Source organism: Rattus norvegicus, chromosome 13 (genome assembly GCF_021556685.1).
Source record: "Rattus norvegicus strain SHRSP/BbbUtx chromosome 13, alternate assembly SHRSP_T2T, whole genome shotgun sequence".
Taxonomy (NCBI): Eukaryota; Metazoa; Chordata; class Mammalia; order Rodentia; family Muridae; genus Rattus; species Rattus norvegicus.
Genome location: NC_141546.1, coordinates 82,361,672 through 82,378,493, shown reverse-complemented (window position 1 = coordinate 82,378,493; position 16,822 = coordinate 82,361,672). Strand labels below are relative to the sequence as shown.

Below are 16,822 nucleotides of genomic sequence, written 5' to 3'. Positions count from 1 at the left end.
GTAGGAAGGGCTTTAATTGACACTTTCGTGTTGTCTCCTCTCCTGGATGACAATTATAGCTAATATCATTGAGGAACTGCCATGAGCCAGACACAGCTCTCAACACTTTCCAAACATTAACTCACCTCGTGCCTACAGCACTTGGATCCTCGCACTTAGCATTTTTTTATTTTGTTTTTTTTTTTTAAAAAAAACTTGCTTATATTCATTGTATGGATCAATGATACTCTCGTGCACACACGTGTATCATATACTTTGAGGCTGGTGCTCCAATTGTCTCTGTGTGGATGTAAAACCTTCAAGACAGTGTGAATCAAACAAGTTACATAAGGGAAGAAGGCCTTTGAGACCAAGGGGAGCAACAGGGTCTGAGTTTAATTCGGTGCCTCTGGTTGTACAGCAGTAGCCGCTAGCAGATTCCTACGAGATCTAGCAATTCCTCTCTTCCTGATTCAGCTCTTGGCCCCTGTCAGGATCCTGACCCTGACTCTAACAGGACTCTCCTAGTCCTGACTCCAGCCCTTCATAGTTCAAACCTCAGCTGTGATTCCCCTCTGCAGGGCCCCTGCCCAGCATAACCTTCTCCAGAAGAGCCATCCCGAGTTAGGATTTGCACAGATACTGCTTATACATTTGAATCATTGTTGACCTTCTCCAAAGCACTTTCCCATCAATATCTGGACTGGAGGGGTGGGGGGATTATACTCACTTGACTAAGGTAGATATATATATACAGGTATGGAAAATAAGGTATTAGAAATGAGACTCCCTGGTGATGAGGAGCCCAAACGGAAGAAGGTCCAGCTAGAAGCCCCTCCTTGGCAAAAGCATTTCCTGGCTTTTTTGAGAGGCAAGAAACAGGAATTTGTCCAGAGTGGAAAACACGAAGAAATGAGCCTGCCCGCTTCTGGGAAGTTCTGCCCTGGGGCTATAGCTGTGGCTGTAGCCACTGAGAGGGGAAGGAAGGGTGAGGCCAAAAAGGTGCTTTACTGATGGCCCAATACAGCTGCTAGCTGAGCAGTTAGGACCAGTAGCAGAGGCAGCCTTGCCCAGCCACTCAGACAGTTCTGCCTAAACTCCATCAGTTCAGGAAGACGCTGTGTGGTAGCTTCTTCCAGTGCTGGGAGGTGGGGGAGGGGGAGGGGGAGAGGGAAATGAAGGCTCCCCCCACCATCTTTTCTTTTTCCTTCATTTCCCCTCCCCTCCCCCATTCCTCCCAGCTCCCTCCACTCCCGCCCTAAAATCTGTAATGATGGAGTGGTGAAAAGCAGGGAAAGATTGATAATCAGCCTCATTATTACCAGCATTATATATAATTATAGCAAAACCTCACTCATTTGGATCAATTGAGAGGAAAATCAGTTTAAATTCGTGACAAGTTGGCAGATTACTTTTAAATTACAATTTTATTACTTCCAAGTAACACACGTGAATAGTTTGTGTTTCAAGTACCGTAAGCTAATGGTTACTAAGTGGGGATTTTATAAAACCTGCTTTAAAAGACTCTTTTGTAATTAACACCCCGTTAATATGCTAATGACACTCCTACTATGCTTTTTAAATTGCTTGAAAACAGATGTATCCTAAATAGACTCACCGCTTCCCTCGCCGGTTTATTTGCTGAGCAAACCTTCTTTATTATGTTTTTGTTTTTTTGTAAATCAGCAAATACAAACTAGTTTATACCATAACCAGTTCTTTTATATTTATTATTTGTGAATGTGTACAGATTCTGGCGTGTGAATGTAGTCACACGGGAATGAGCGTGTCAAGGCACATGTGTGTGGAGGTCAGAGGACAAAACCGGTGTCAGTTTTCACCTTATTGGAGACAAGTTCTCTTTGGAGGCAGTAGTAGTGGCAGTGGTGGTATTTAGGTTAGTTTTGGCCAGGCTGGCTAGCCCAAAAGCTTCCTTTCTGGCTCCGCCTCCCCTTCCTCCTGGCTCCGCCTCGCCTTCCGACTGGCTCCACCTCCCCTTCCTCCTGGCTCCGCCTCCCTTTCCTCCTGGCTCCGCCTCGCCTTTCGACTGGCTCCGCCTCCCCTTCCTCCTGGCTCCGCCTCCCTCTTTTGGCTCCTCCTTTCATCTCCATGAAGACACTCTCTGTGTTCAGCATCTCCTGGGAATTCTTTTTTTTTTTTTTTTCATAGCAGCCTTATTTTTTTTTATTATTATTATTAACTTGAGTATTTCTTATATACATTTCGAGTGTTATTCCCTTTCCCAGTTTCCGGGCAAACATCCCCCTCCCCCCTCCCCTTTCTTATCGGTGTTCCTCTCCCCACCCTCCCCCCATTGTCCCCCTCCCCCCAACAGTCTAGTTCACTGGGGGTTCAGTCTTAGCAGGACCAAGGGCTTCCCCTTCCACTGGTGCTCTTACTAGGATATTCATTGCTACCTATGAGGTCAGAGTCCTGGGAATTCTAAATCACTCACACTCATTCAGAAAGTGCCATCTCCCCAGTGTGCTATGACATTGATCAACTTTCTCAATTGAATATGTCATAAATCAATAAGGCCATATTGCTTTTGATTAGGAACCAGACTTCTAAGACTTCAAAGTGCCACCTTGATTTATAAAAGAGGGAATGAGCTCAGAGACAGCTCTGCTCAAGGCCACACAGTGTAAACCTCCAGGCCTTCTGATTTCTCAAACCAAGCATATTGTACTCACTCAACAATGTCTATGGTCATGACGTTCTTCATGATCCATGCTGTCATTTCCATAGCAACTGCTGACTTTTTCAAAACCTTTTTCCAGTGCTATGTGCCAGGCTCCAAGACAAACCTTTTAGATAGAACCATTGAGGTCACTCTCTGCTTCATTCCAACTATATAGTCTGGTACAGAATGGTTTGTAAGGTAAGACTTAGCACCATTAGGCAGATTAGCAAACTGAGGTTCCTGATGACAACATAGCTCTTTGAAGAGGGCTTGCTGTGACTTACTGTAGTCAGGACTGTGAATAGCTTAAAACTGGGGTCTAGCCTCACAACGTGTCTGTCTTTTGAAAGTTTTGCCTGCGTATTAACTTTCCCACCCAGGGCCAATTTAAGTCAGGCTGGTCCAGATGGGTATGATGCTGTCCCCTAACACATGAAATATACCAGGGGATTTCACTAACAAAAAACTGCCTACCCCACAAGCAAGGCCCATACTCTGCTAGCATGTGTACCATGAGCCCTTCTAGCCACGTGCCAACAGGAGTCTGGGGCAGGCGCTTAGGGTGCCAGGAAATAACTTTTCACTGCTGATGTGTCTGAACATTAATTCGACCCACCATAGCTCTTTAACCCATGGCATCTCTCTGGGCTCCTTGTTCAAGGTCTCCCAGCCTCTGAATAAGGATAGACTTTTTCTGTAGTCCTCTTATGTTACTGGAAGCTGTGTTCCTATACAATATTACCCCTGGCTTCATCTGTTGTTGGGTTCTGAACACCCGAACTTTTCAGATCAAGACACTTAAACTCAGCCTGAGAGAAGATTCCAGAAATAATGGACTTTGGAGACTTAGCGTATGCTCCAGCAGGCCAAACCAGGGACAGGTCCTCTGCTCCCATGTCCTACACTCACCAGAGTTTCAGACATTACACTGAATGACTGGATGTGTGTGTGTGTGTGTGTGTGTGTGTGTGTGTGTGTGTGTGTGTGTATGTGTGTGTGTGTGTGTGTGTGTGTGTGTGTGTGTGTGTCTGGATGGACGGATGGGTGGGTGGATGAGTGGGTGAGTGGGTGGATAGATGGATGTGTGTATGTGTGTGTGTGTGTTGATGGATGGATGGATGGATGGATGGATGGATGGATGGATGGATGAATGGATGAATGGATGAATGGATGGGTAGGCAGGCACTTTCCCATCAGTCCAGGGTACTACTTCCTTGCTCCCTGTCCTCTGCTTTCTCCCCTCATTGCTGGGGCTGTGAAAACGCAGGTTCTCCAAACCCTGAGCCCTCCATGAGGTTCCTTCCCCTTCACACCCATGATTAGTAAAATGGCAAAGACAAAGAAGTTGAGTCTCAGAAATAAAATTCAAGCAAACAGCCTAAAATATTTAATGAGCACTCTTCTTGCTGGCCCTCTAACTTTTTGTAAATGCTCCTTTGATTTAAAGATCACAGGTTTTTCCATTTTTAGAGTGCAAATATTCATTCTGAAATCCTAACAGGAGCTTGAATTGACCTTTAGCCTGGAAGTCCTTACTGTGCTCATCCCTGCTCTCTTCTAGGCACAGCAGCTGACAACAGAAACAGGGGATCCAGGCTCTTTAATTCAAAGGTGAGAAAACAGGTCAGGACTTAGCAAGGTCCGTGCCCTGCTGACAAGCCAGGGCTTTGGAAGACCAGGGGTGGGAAGTCCCTAATCATAGCAGCCTCTTAACCTCCTGTCCTGGAATGATGTGCTAACCTGTAGTTGTCTGGAAGCAGGAGCCAAATCCAGGTCATGTCTACTTCAGCATGTCCCAGTGTAAAGCCTGATACTTTAAGGGCAGGCATCCGTATTGTAAGAAAAATGTACATACAGAATTCCAGCCAGATTTAATGGCAGCCTCCAAATGCTGAATGGAAAGGAGGAACAAACCTCTATTGCATATTTATAATTTTCCATGCTTGGAAAAAAAAAATCAAACCCTTACAACTGTAAGTCAATGCTTACCCACTTAAAGTGGCCACCAGGGGAGGGAAGAACTCTGTGGCTTAGCTGCCTGCCCCTGCTCCTCTTCCTCCCCACTCAGGTTGTTCCAAGGGGACTGCAGAAATGGATTTAAAGGTGACATACGTCCCCACATCCCGGCCAAGCCACATGTGCTTTCTTAAGAATCTCCAACAGTCATTGAATGATCAGGGGCAGATGACCTACGGGATGCTTTGTTGGACTGACAACTCTGCTCTGTGACAGAGAAAGCAGAAGAATAGGGTTTTACAACCAGAGTGCTGGAAATCACAACTCATGGGAAGGCAATCAGAAATGGAAATAAAACTTCTCTGGAGAGATTCCCTGAGGGACCAGCAGACTCGCTGGAACACGGGAGTCTCTATAGCTACTTCTCACTCCAAGGGTTGATGTAAGAACCTCACAGATGCAGTATGGCCTATAAAAATGGATACTGCTCACTGTCTGGCCAACCCCTGCCCCAGAATGGAAAAATCCAGCACGTGTTAAAATAAACTCGGATCCACCTAGGGAGGAAAAAGATTAACCTCTGTTTAGTTCCCTGCTTCTCTTCTAAGATATTTTATTCTTTTGCTACAAATGATTTAAAAGAAAAAAAAGGTGCTATGAACCATAATCAAGTTGTAAATAATACAGGGAAAATAGGTACGCAAGTTGTTCTTACAAATAGCTCCTCCCCATTTCAGGAGGCTCTGGAACTCCTTTCTACCTCCTACCCCACCCCCACCCTCCTTCTCACCCTGGGTGTGGCCACAGTGTAAGATTAAGTTTAGCAGCCCTGGCCTAAATCACCTGGAGTTGCATCCCACCAGGACTCTACTCCTTCCTTTCGAGATGACCTTGGACAGTTTGCCCAAGCTCTTAAGGGTCCTGCTTTCCTGTCTGCAAAGTGGGGGAGATGATAACTGTGTCCTATCTCCAAGGATCCCAGGGAGTACTACTAACCTGTGTACATAGTGCCCCAAAGAGTGCTTGGCACACAGTAGTTGCCTGTTAAATGCTGACTACGGGTCTCTCTCTTTGGGGAGGATGACTGAGCTAAGGTTGGGTCCCTCTCATGAAAGCCATCCAATCCCAGGAATTCTAAAAACTAAACGCCTTCCATTTTCTGAATCTGTGTTATCCCCCTCACCCCAGAGAGGAGAACAGTGGCTTCCTTCAGTAGCCCCAACATCAGACACTCAGGGCTAAAGCCCATCTCTCCTTGGGCTCCAATGCAAAAAGCACCAGCAAAGTGAAAGGTTTCTCTTTGCATGGTTTCTCCTCTTGGTTTCTATTGATCTGTCTACCTCTTTGTAACACGGTAAATGTTTCAGAAAATAGTCATCCTAAATGTGTTCCTTCCTACGGTCTCATAAACAGTTATTCCACCCTACACAAGCTCTAACCACTTACGCCCATGGTAGCTTTCAATTAACCGCCCACACATCTGCAGGAGGGGAGGGGGAATGTGTTCTGGAAAATACGCACGTGTGTATGCATCCGTACACAAATACTGCCGCTCCTCCGTAGCTGTTCTCAAGTTGAAAGGGGGCAGTGTCTACGTGTCAGGTGGGCAGGACTCTTATAAGTCAGGAGGTCCCCAAGAGGCCATCCTGTCACTGTTGCTCCTAAGCTATTCTACAGTCACTGATGATCCAGATTGTCTAGGCTAGAGTGAGGTGGACTGCTGTCCCTATCCATGTGAAGTAAGCGTGTTGGCTTTAAAAGCTGTGACAGGTAGCTACTCACAGCACAGATCTGCAGCCGGACTATCTAGCCTTAAGGGTCAGCGGTGCCATTTTCTGGCTTTACCCTCCCAAAGCCTTTGGCTACTCTTCTCTAAAGGAAGTTAGAAAAGCAAGCAGTGTCAGCCACCCTGCTTGGTGTTGAAGTGGCCTAGCAGAGCACCAATAGCTGATCCCTGTGTTGTAGGTGCTTGTCACCTCTGACCTTTAGCTTCTCTGGGATTACTGCACAATCAGATGGAGTCTCACAAAGTTTTGTCTCAAATCTTCCGAAGGGCAAACATCTTGGGAAAGCAAGTTTTTTGTTTTTGGGGGGTTGTTTGTTTGTTTGATTGTTTTCTGCACAGTTAGCAAACCCAAGACTTAGCCAAGAAGGAGAGAACGGTTCTTCTAGCATAGCGGGCAGAGTTCAAGTTCAAAGAGCGGGCACTTTGCAGGTCCCTGTGGGCACTGGCCCTCAGGTTCATTGTAGGCACATCATAAGCATGGCCCAGACAGGAACGTTACTTCCCAACAGTAACATTGCTGCCCTGGAGGTTCTTACAGGACCCCAGAACCTTCCGTGGCTCCACTTGCCAATGTGTGAAGGGGCAGGAGTTACCCACCAATGTAGTTATGAAGGCAGAGGCATTGTGGCTGCAGGTGGTAGCCCCAGGTTTCCCCGAGCCTGAGCCTGCAGTGGGATCCACCTCCTGCATTGCCTATTCCTTACTGAAGGGAAAACCCTTTGGCTTCAGGGTAGGCTTCCTCGTAACAGGCTTATGCAAACAAAATGGAAACCATGAACAGAACCAGGCAAAACAAACCATTCCTTTCCTGGGCATGACAACAAAAAGCACCGTTAGAGGCAAGCATTTAAACAACCCTTCCCCAGTTATGTCAGACCCGAAACCCTACACCACTCAAGACTGGAGCCTCCACAGTTATGAAAATCGAAGCCAGCAAAATGTGTGGAGTTTCGCAGATTTCATTGTACATTTTTTTCCCCAGATTCCCCAACTCATTATTCTACAGCAATATCTGGTATTTAAGTCAATTTGCATATTGGCTTCTGAGCAAAATGGGAGGAATGGAAATATTAATTTATATTTGGTACCAAATGTACAGATAACACTTTTTTTTTTCACGGACTAGCTATCTCATTTAATTCTCAAAACAAAACTCTAAGAATGAAATAGCAAATTCCGTTTTAGAGTGAGGTTCGGTAGCTTGCTTGAGATCACAAAGATAAATGATTTAAAAAAAAGAACTAAGGACCAAAGATATCAGTCATTCTCTCTGCCCCTGTGTGTGTGTGTGTGTGTGTGTGTGTGTGTGTGTGTGAGAGAGAGAGAGAGAGAGAGAGAGAGAGAGAGAGAGAGAGAAAACACTTGTTTCTTTTTGCTACATCAAGTGAAAGCAATTCTACTTTAAGTGTGAGTATGAGGCATTTCTGGAAATACTTTGCAACCCTACCCGTTATCACCTCGGATTAGTCCCTGCCTTCCTTTAGGCCTCAGCTTGGTGTCTATCTAAGTGAGACAGCATCCTTGACCCACCCTAAGCAATTCTAGACAAGTCCCTCTTTCTCCCTCTGTTTTGATGCCAACATTTCACAGACCTTGAGGGGCTCAAGAATCTAGCCGAATTGATAAACATGGCCAAGCTTGTGAACGAGAGGAAAAGCTGTCCTCAGCCCGGAGGAGGCCTGAGATGGCAGTGGAGAAGGGCCAGGATGATATCCGTGAGGCCGCATGTCAGGCCATACTGTTGGCCACCACTCTCAGCCATCAAATTAGTCCAAATAACTCGAGCTTTACCTTGTGCTAATTCCCACGTCCCCTTGCCCCTGGGACCAATCAGCAATCTTCTGATGCTTCTGCCACTGTGCACAGTACAGCATTACTGTGTGTACTTAACGAGATTACCCCGGTGCAAAGGGTGGTGTGTCATTCACAGTCAAGCTCCAGGTGGCCAGCCCCTGTTTGGCTCATAGAGTCACTGGATGCATTCTGAAGGAATGGGACACTTCCTCACCCAAAGCCTCCAAACAAGGGACAGCAGTGTGTGTCACAGTCCCTCACAGAGGACCCACTCCAGTAAGGTAGGCAAACTTTCCTCCCCCCATCCCCCCTTTGGATAGATTGGCTGCCTGTTCACAGAGGTCAAGAGAGCAGGGACTTCATTTCTTAAGACCTTGCAAATCTATCTGCTTTATCCTGCCTGCCAGAATCCATAGAGCACAGTCTCCGACTTTGGTCCCCAAGAACATGAACTCCACGCCACCACTAGATACATGAGAAGTCCGTTGGTTTGGCTGCTGGTTGCATTTACACATGACTGGGTGTCTGGACTACTCCTGTCCCTGAAGGGAGGGAGGGGTCCTTTAGGACAGATGTGCTCCGGCATGAAGGCAGCCAGTGAACTCAGCCTCCTGAAGCTTCTAGGGAAAGTGAGGGACTACCCTTCCTGGCTTGGCTACTTGGAGCCTCAGTTTGCAGGTTCTCAGAGCCTGGCCTTCCCTACCCCCAGCCCTAGATCTCGACCCCCAGAGCGGAAATGAAGACAGCAACCCTTGCTGTGGAATTGGGGGCAGCAGCAGGGGAGGAGAGAAGAGGTTATTAGCAAATCAAAAGGGAAGAAAGGAGGGAGGAAAGCAGGGTGGCAAATTAAAGGGCTATGTTTCCTTTTTGAAAATCCAACTGTAAAGAAATGAGCTCTTTAAGTAAAAACAACCTTGCCCTTGTTGTAAAGTATTTCCGGGACTTTTTGCCCATGCAAAACCTTTTACATCACCCCTCCCCCCGTGTCATTACAAATTAAATTAAATAATAGGTACATCTTAGCAATTTCCCTCACTCTCACTTTTCACACCCACACAGAGACATGTGGGGTTGTAGCAAAGCTTTGTTTGAAACCCTTTCCAACACGCTAGTTTAGACTCTCATAAATATCCCAGGACCTTCTTCTGATATGCAAACATGCCTCACCTTGGGACCAGTCTCTCTTCTGCATGGGCGAGCACCCACGAAACGCGCTGTGCACCCACTACACATGCATAAGAACATACATGCTGGCCTTCGGATTCCAAGCTACGTTATCCCGTTCCCTCCCTGCCTCTCCCCGACAGGTTCACACTCAACACGGTGAAGCCCAAGTGAGGTCCTTACCACCAAAGCCGGTGGGAAACTTCATGAAGTGGGAGTAATTTCCATACATGTTTGCTGTTCAGTTCATTCCTCTGCCGCGCTTCTGAGGAGTACAGCCTCTCTCGGCTCCCAGGCACAGCCGGGCTTCCGTCAACTTGGGCTAACAAGAGTGGCCATCGCTTGCTAGCAGCCGGGGGAGCGCAGGCTGGGCCAGCCCTCTGGGATTAGTCAGGAATCTGCCTCTAGATCCGAGAGTCCACATAGTGTTGAGAGACTGTGGCGGAGGCAGCAGCTGGTGCCTGTCAGTAATCACGCATAATGCTGCCGCCGCTTCTACTCTTCTTGCCTCTTGCCGCCGCCGTCGCTGCTGCTGTTGCTACTGCTGCCGCCGCCGCCGCCGCTGCCGCCGCCGCCACTGCGCCTGAGATCCTGTTGCTAGTTTGATTAACTCTGGGTTGGGCTGCTGTGAGCGACTCTTCCAGCTCCCCGCTAGTCCCCAGAGGTCCCTACCGGGTGGCACAATCTATTAGCTGGGAACCAATCGATGTGTGACTGCCCTAGTGGGTCAGGAGAAAGGGGAGGGGGGAGGTGGCAGGCGATAAAGACTCTTTAGGTGTCTTTTCCTTGACTCGCACCCACAAAAATCAATGGGGTTTTATTAAAATGAATTTTCTCACTCTGGCTCCTCTCTGTCCAGTGCACTGGTTATTTGATCTGTGAAAGGGGGCGGGGTTGGGGGCCAGGAGAGAACAGAGCCCTTTCATAAGCACAAAATTAGAAAAGCATGAGACTAGATGCCCAACGATGAAAAACTAAAATAGAGCCGCCTTTAGGTTTGGGCTGGGCCCCTCTGCTTGGGTGGCCAGCAACAGTGGTCTGTGCTCCAACAATAGAAGCTTGGCCCAACACGTTCACGAGGAGCCCTTACCTACAGGTAGGAAGGGGATGTTGTCTCCACAGAGTGGTACTCGCTCTGATGCTTCACCTCACCTTGAGCACCATCGTTGTGCCATCCGCTCAAAAGTGGTTCCAGCGTCCTCACTGACACTGAGACTCCCTTGGTTAAAGCCAACCAACCCACAGTGGGAAACGGAAGTCCCTTTGATATTTGGGTCTGTCCTTCAGATTCCCCCGAGAAAGCACTGCTCAGCCTATATCTGAGCACCTTAGTGTTGGGAACTCACTCCCATCCCATCCCATCTCTAGAGAGCAATTCGACAACCTACTTCTCCCTGGGGCTTCTTTGCCTAGGATCTCAGCAGCTCTCTGAGGCCACAGAACAGACGCCTATGGAGTTTGTCTCTGGATTATCTACATGATCCATCATGTCAAATAGTTCATGCCTTCCCTAGATGCTCCTGGTTCTTCCAGATCATCCACATATCACTAAGATTTCAAGACTATCCAAAAGGTGTAGAGGGGGCTGGGGGAATGGCTCAGTGACTAAGAATGTTTGATGTGCGTGTTTGAGGATCTGAATTCAGAACCCCAGATCCCATGGAACAAAGTCAAATGTGGCCACGTGCACCTACCTCCCCAGTGGTGAGGAGGGGAGTGGAGTCAGGAGGACTGATTGACACACTTGCTAGCCTCCAGCCGAGCTGAAGAAGAAATGGTGAGCTTTGGGCTTAGAGAGAGACTGGAACAGAGTAGAAAATGATAGAAGATACTTGGCACCCTTTCTCTGCTTCTGCATTTGTGTGTATGGGCATGTACACTTGCACACCAAACACACACACAGACACACACACACACACACACACACACACATTGTTTCTAATAATGTCATTTCTATAGACACCCTCAAGGTAGAGAAAGGGGTTAGCCACATTTTTATGACTACCTCAGCAGTATGGGCCAAACTGTTCTTCAAGTTGTAATAGCAAGGTGACAAGGGCCAATGTCACGGGATGAGAACTGAGGAACTTCACCAAGGGTATTGTTTTCCCCTGACACTGTGTAGGGCAAGGATGGCCAGAGAGGTAAATCAAATCAGGGTCCTGTAGGACAAAATCAACTCTAGGAGAAACCAAAATGAAAACTACAAAAAAAAAGTGCAGAGGTAAGAACAAAGTCAAGATGACAAAGGCCGAAAGCCATGGAGGGGACCAGGACAACAAGGGTCAAGGAGGAGGGTCACAATGTGACAAGGAGGAGCTGTACAGATTCTGGTGGTCCTGTGACTGGACACTGGCTCTCAGGGCATTAATCAAGGGTGGGGCTGATGTTAGAGCATAGTGCAGCTCCCCAGAGGCCCACATGGGCCAGCATCATGGCCCCATAGGGCAGCTCCACATCTTAATTCACAGAGAACTAACCTGATGAACGGCCCCCCTCGTGCTATGGTCACCTTGATGTGCACCCCTCATTCCATTCCTGGATGCTTGGCTCGGGGGCCTCCTTGCATCATCCACTTATACTCCTCTAAAATGAAAAAAATCATAAGGGGTTCCTTTCTCGTTCCAGATATTTTGGAACATGTTTCTTTAACCCAGTGTATCTCTTCCACAAATCCCTATTTCATGACTTCTGAAAATACAACAGATGGCCTTCCATGTCTTATCCAATCCATCAATCAAAATGTTGAAATAAATATAACAAAGATAGCGTCTTATACCACTAGGAAGTCCGTCCCTTGGTGACAAGTCACAGTCCAGTCCTGCTGCAAATCCTGACTGTTGCTATAGCCTGGTGACACCTGTAAATTACTGGATCTCCCTGGGCTGTGAGTGAACCCACCCATGCCCACCACTTAGACTGTGTCAGAGGCACAAATAAACGTTCCATATGCACAAGCTAATTTGATGGTGACGACGAAGACGGAAAGAAAACTTCAGTGAAACACTTCAGCTCACTTGCTTTAAATAAGTTCCATCCACCACCCTCTTCAGTGAGATACAGGCAGGCAAGCTAGCCTACCTGTCCCCCGTTGTCTGTCTTCCCCACTGTGGTGTCTGAAGCAAAGCCTCTCAATCAAGAGCAAACCACCAGTTCTACGATATGACCTTTGGGAAGGAAATGCATTGCTTCAATTGGCTGTTTGCTGATTCCATGCTTGCAAGGGTTCTTCTAAGCACTCGGGCACTCAAAACCCATCCCTTAAAATGCCCACTGGAGAACCTAGCCCAAGGTTAATGTGGAGAGGATCTGATGGTTCTTTTCACTCTTATGCACGGTGCCCTCTTTTCTTTCCTCATAGAATAAGCAAATCGCTGTTTTTAATGCTTTAATTATTTCATATATGTGGCGTTTTTCTTGCATGTTACATCCGTGTACTGTACATGTGTTTGGTGCCTGTAGAGGTCAAAAGAGGGCATCAGATCCCATGGAACTGGAGTTACAGGTGGTTATGCACCACCACGTGGGTGCTGGGAATTGAATCCAAGTTCTCTGGAAGAGCAGCAGTGTTTTTAATCACTGACCCGTCTCTTTACTCCCAGGATAAGCAAATTTCTTAACCCGGCATGGATGCCTCACCACTGGATCTCAACAGAACCTTTGAACTGTTGAGGAAAATGCTAAGGAACCGTTGTCACAAAGTACAGGATGCATACATGCAATTTTGCAGCTCTCTGACCAGGGGTGAGCTGAACTCTCTGGGGAAAAAAATACCCATGTCGCTCATCTCATTGAAAGTGACAGACATTGTTTTTATTTTGGGGATCCTGTACGATAAGAACTAGGCAAGTATTCATTTTTACTCTGTAAAGCAAGTTCAAAGAATCAATGCTTTCTTGTTTGTTTTCCCACCCATACCTCTTTTTTGTGGGTCCCTTCAGCCTGGATATTATTCTTTTTCATTTGTTTTTTTTTTAAAGATTTATTTATTTATTTTGTATATGAGTACATTGTAGTTGTCTTCAGACACCAGAAGAGGGCATCGGATCCCATTACAGATGGTTGTGAGCCACCATGTGGTTGCTGGGATTTTAACTCAGGACCTCTGGAAGAACAGTTGGTGCTCTTAACCACTGAGCCATCTCTCCAGCCCCCTCATTTGGTTTTTTCCATCTGCCAAGATTCCCACCTATCATTCAAATTGAAGCTCAGTTCCACACCACCTTTACAGGAAAATCTGTCCCCAGCCCGGGTCTGACAAAACTCTTTGTCTGATGTATTCTGGTGAGACTTCATAGGTGTGGGCTCACCACATCCCCAGTACTAGCTTTCCTTTGCATGTGGTTACTTTCCTTTGCATGGCTGGTTATTAGCATTCCTTTGCATGTGCCTTGTGTTCACTGCATAACTGTTAACTCCACAAAGACAGTGACGGTGGATTCTGTGAGCTCTTCCAACATAAATGCAAAAAGATAGTCAATAAATATGATTCATCAAAAAATGGTTGTCATGGGTTTGGAGAGATGGCTCGGTAGTTAAGAGCACTGACTGCTCTTCCAGAGGTCTTGAGTTCAATTCCCAGCAACCACATGGTGGCTCACAACCATCTGTAATGGGATCTGATGCCCTCTTCTGGCATGCAGGTGTATATGCAGATAGAGCTCTCAAACAATAACAAAGAGGGTTTCTGTGCTTTCAATATCCACACTGTACCAATAACACTTAAGAGCATTTCCCCTGTGATGCCTTCCATGAGGCTTAACATCCTATTACAACCTAAACTTTATACAAAGTTAAAAGAAACGTGCAAGTTCTCCTCTTCAGTCTGCCTGCTCTGCTCAGCACCAGTGTGCCTGGCCCCAAATCGTTAGTGGTATAACCGTATCCCAACTCTCTAGTATGTCCAACATAAGCCCCTCCCAGACAGCTGCACAAGTGTCAGTCACTCCGGTATCTCCAACCATCAGTGAATCCTCATCAGGATGTCAAATGAATGACCAGGCACTCCTTGTCTATAGAAGGAACTAGCTACTTCATTCATAAGAATTCTGGGCTTACTTTCTGTTAAGATTAAATGTCCTCTTCAATTGATACATCGAACTTGTATTGGTGGGTTCTGAGTAGAGAGTTTGATTAAATGAGGACACGCATTGGCACTATAACATCGAATGTGAACTCAGCCTGATAATCAAGGGATACAGCGTCAGCTCTGGTTAGTTTTGCTTTTCTTTGACCAATGGTGATATAAAATAATATTTTGCAGCAAACACAAATAAAACACTATGGTTATTCACTTGATGATTACCAATAAACATTGGGTATAGAAATCAGATGGGCCTATCTTATAGCTATGTGATAGATTGGTTCTTTTATATTTTCTAGGACTTTACATAATAGTATATTAAATTCCAATTTGTTTTCCCAAAATGCTAGAATTGTGTACTTCAGGCTTCATTATCTCAATTTTATAAGTGAACAAATTGGCATTAAGGTAGTGAAATTAGAAAAGACAATTACTCAAATATATACATATATATTATATGTATGTAATATATTGTCTGTACATATATACACATATATGTGTGTATATATTATACATACACGTATATATGTACATAACACCATATACAGATACACACACACATTTTAAATGTGGTCTCATAACTCACTGTGACAGAAATGGCTATGACATCAGGTTCCTGGAGCTGGAGCGATGGCTCAAAGGTTAAGGGCACTTGATGCTTTTACAGAGGACCCAGGTTGGGTTCCTAGCGCCCACTTGATTGCTAACAACCATCTGTAATCCTGGAAGTTGTAATCCAGTGGTTCTGATGACCTTCCTGGCCTCCTCAGCCACTGCACACACAGACACATATGCAGGCAAAACACTCATAAACGTAAAGTAAAACTAAGAAAGTCTTTTTTCAAAGTCATATCCCCAACTCCAGCTTGTCCAGACCCCTGTCCTCCTCTCTCTGATGATGTATGTCTTAGTTAGCTTTTCTGATGTTGTGATTAAACACCCAGACAAAGCAACTCCATGGAGCCGTAGTTTATTTTAGCCTACAATTCAAAGGTGTAGTCCAGCCTGGCGGGAAAGTCATGGCGGCAGGGTCTTGCCTGGCTAGTCCTTGCACCCACATCGAAGAAGCAGGAGGTAGTAAATGCCAGCGATCTGCTTACTTTCCACTTTTTATCAATTCGAAACCCAGTCCGAAGAACAGTGCCACCCACTGTTAAGCTGGGTCTTCTAGTCTTGATTAATCCAGTGGAGATTATCTCCTACAGAAATGCCCGACGGTTTTCCTTTTAGGTTATTCTAGAGTCTTCCAAGTTGACAGTCAATGTGAACCATCATAGTATGTTTCCATTAAACGCGTGTGCTCCCAAGTGGAGGCTCCCATATACTGGCTTAGCTCCTTTTCATTCAACCCTCATTGACCTCTCACTATCAGCAAAGATAGATAGATAGAAAAGATGGATGTAGGCATCCTGGAGCTTAAGCGAGCTGATGGAAGAGATACATGTTAAACGAACAGTCACACGCACATATGTCATTCTAAAGCATGATAAGTGCTAGGACAGAAAATAAATTGGATGAGTTGGCTGACTGTAATAGCAGAAGACGCTAATTTAAACGGAAAGGTCATAATACTCTTCTGAGGCAGTGGAAACTATAGTCATGTCTGAATGACCGTAGCATTCAACAGGACACAAAAGCGGGAAGGTGGGGAGGGGTGTGGGCAGAGAGAGCAGCAGGTCTGATGGCTGGGGAGGGAGCGAGCAGGGGGTATCCAGACGCTCTGAGGACAAAATGTCTTTCCCCCACATTGAATGGCTTGGCTCTCCAGACCTCCATCTTCCTGCCATCTCACCCATGGTTCTGCGCTGGTTGGACCACACCAGTGTTGGGTGCTGTTCAGAATTTCCTTTCCTGCTTCTCTCTCCTCACTGCTGGTCAGACGGCTAAGCCACCATTTTCCAACATTACCCCTTTTGCACGCGTTCCTTTTGCTCCTTTGTTCAGAAACGTCTCCCACCTCTGCTCTCTGTTCAAATGCTGTCTGTCCCTGAGGGCCATTCACACGAGTCCTTTAGCTGGTCCTCTTACCACCCCCGCCAGACTCCCTTTTACCATCGCCCCCTCCCCCACGCCAGACTGTCATAGCTGTGGCTGGCACCACCCTTGTATCAACATGCTTCTCCTTGAATTATCATAAATGTCTCTCTGGAAAGTCTTAATGAATGGCAAACCCTAGATGACTGGCAACTAAGTCTGAGTTATTTCTGTAGCTCACGAAGCCCCCACAACAGAATCTTACATATAGCAGAAACCCAGTAACTATATGATAAATGTAACCATATGTTGAGTACAGCAAGATCTCCTGATATCAACTCCAGGATGCTGTGCATGAGGAGGTGAGTGTGGCTATGCCCGGATTCCAGTTTAATTTTGTTTA

At 46.3% G+C, this 16,822-nt stretch overlaps 1 protein-coding gene across 2 annotated transcripts in view; it reads right to left on the bottom strand.

The window, feature by feature from the left end:
• Window positions 1–9,943, bottom strand: part of Rxrg (retinoid X receptor gamma) — a 41,728-nt gene extending 31,785 nt beyond the window's left edge. The window contains exon 1 of one of the 2 annotated variants that reach the window (XM_087581773.1): window positions 9,546–9,943. In XM_087581773.1, the coding sequence (XP_087437899.1) occupies window positions 9,546–9,594 (49 nt within the window). In that variant the 5' untranslated portion in view covers window positions 9,595–9,943. The remainder of the gene's footprint in view (window positions 1–9,545) is intronic. The other variant, NM_031765.1, reaches the window with a different exon arrangement.
• Between the last annotated feature and the right edge of the window lie 6,879 nt (window positions 9,944–16,822).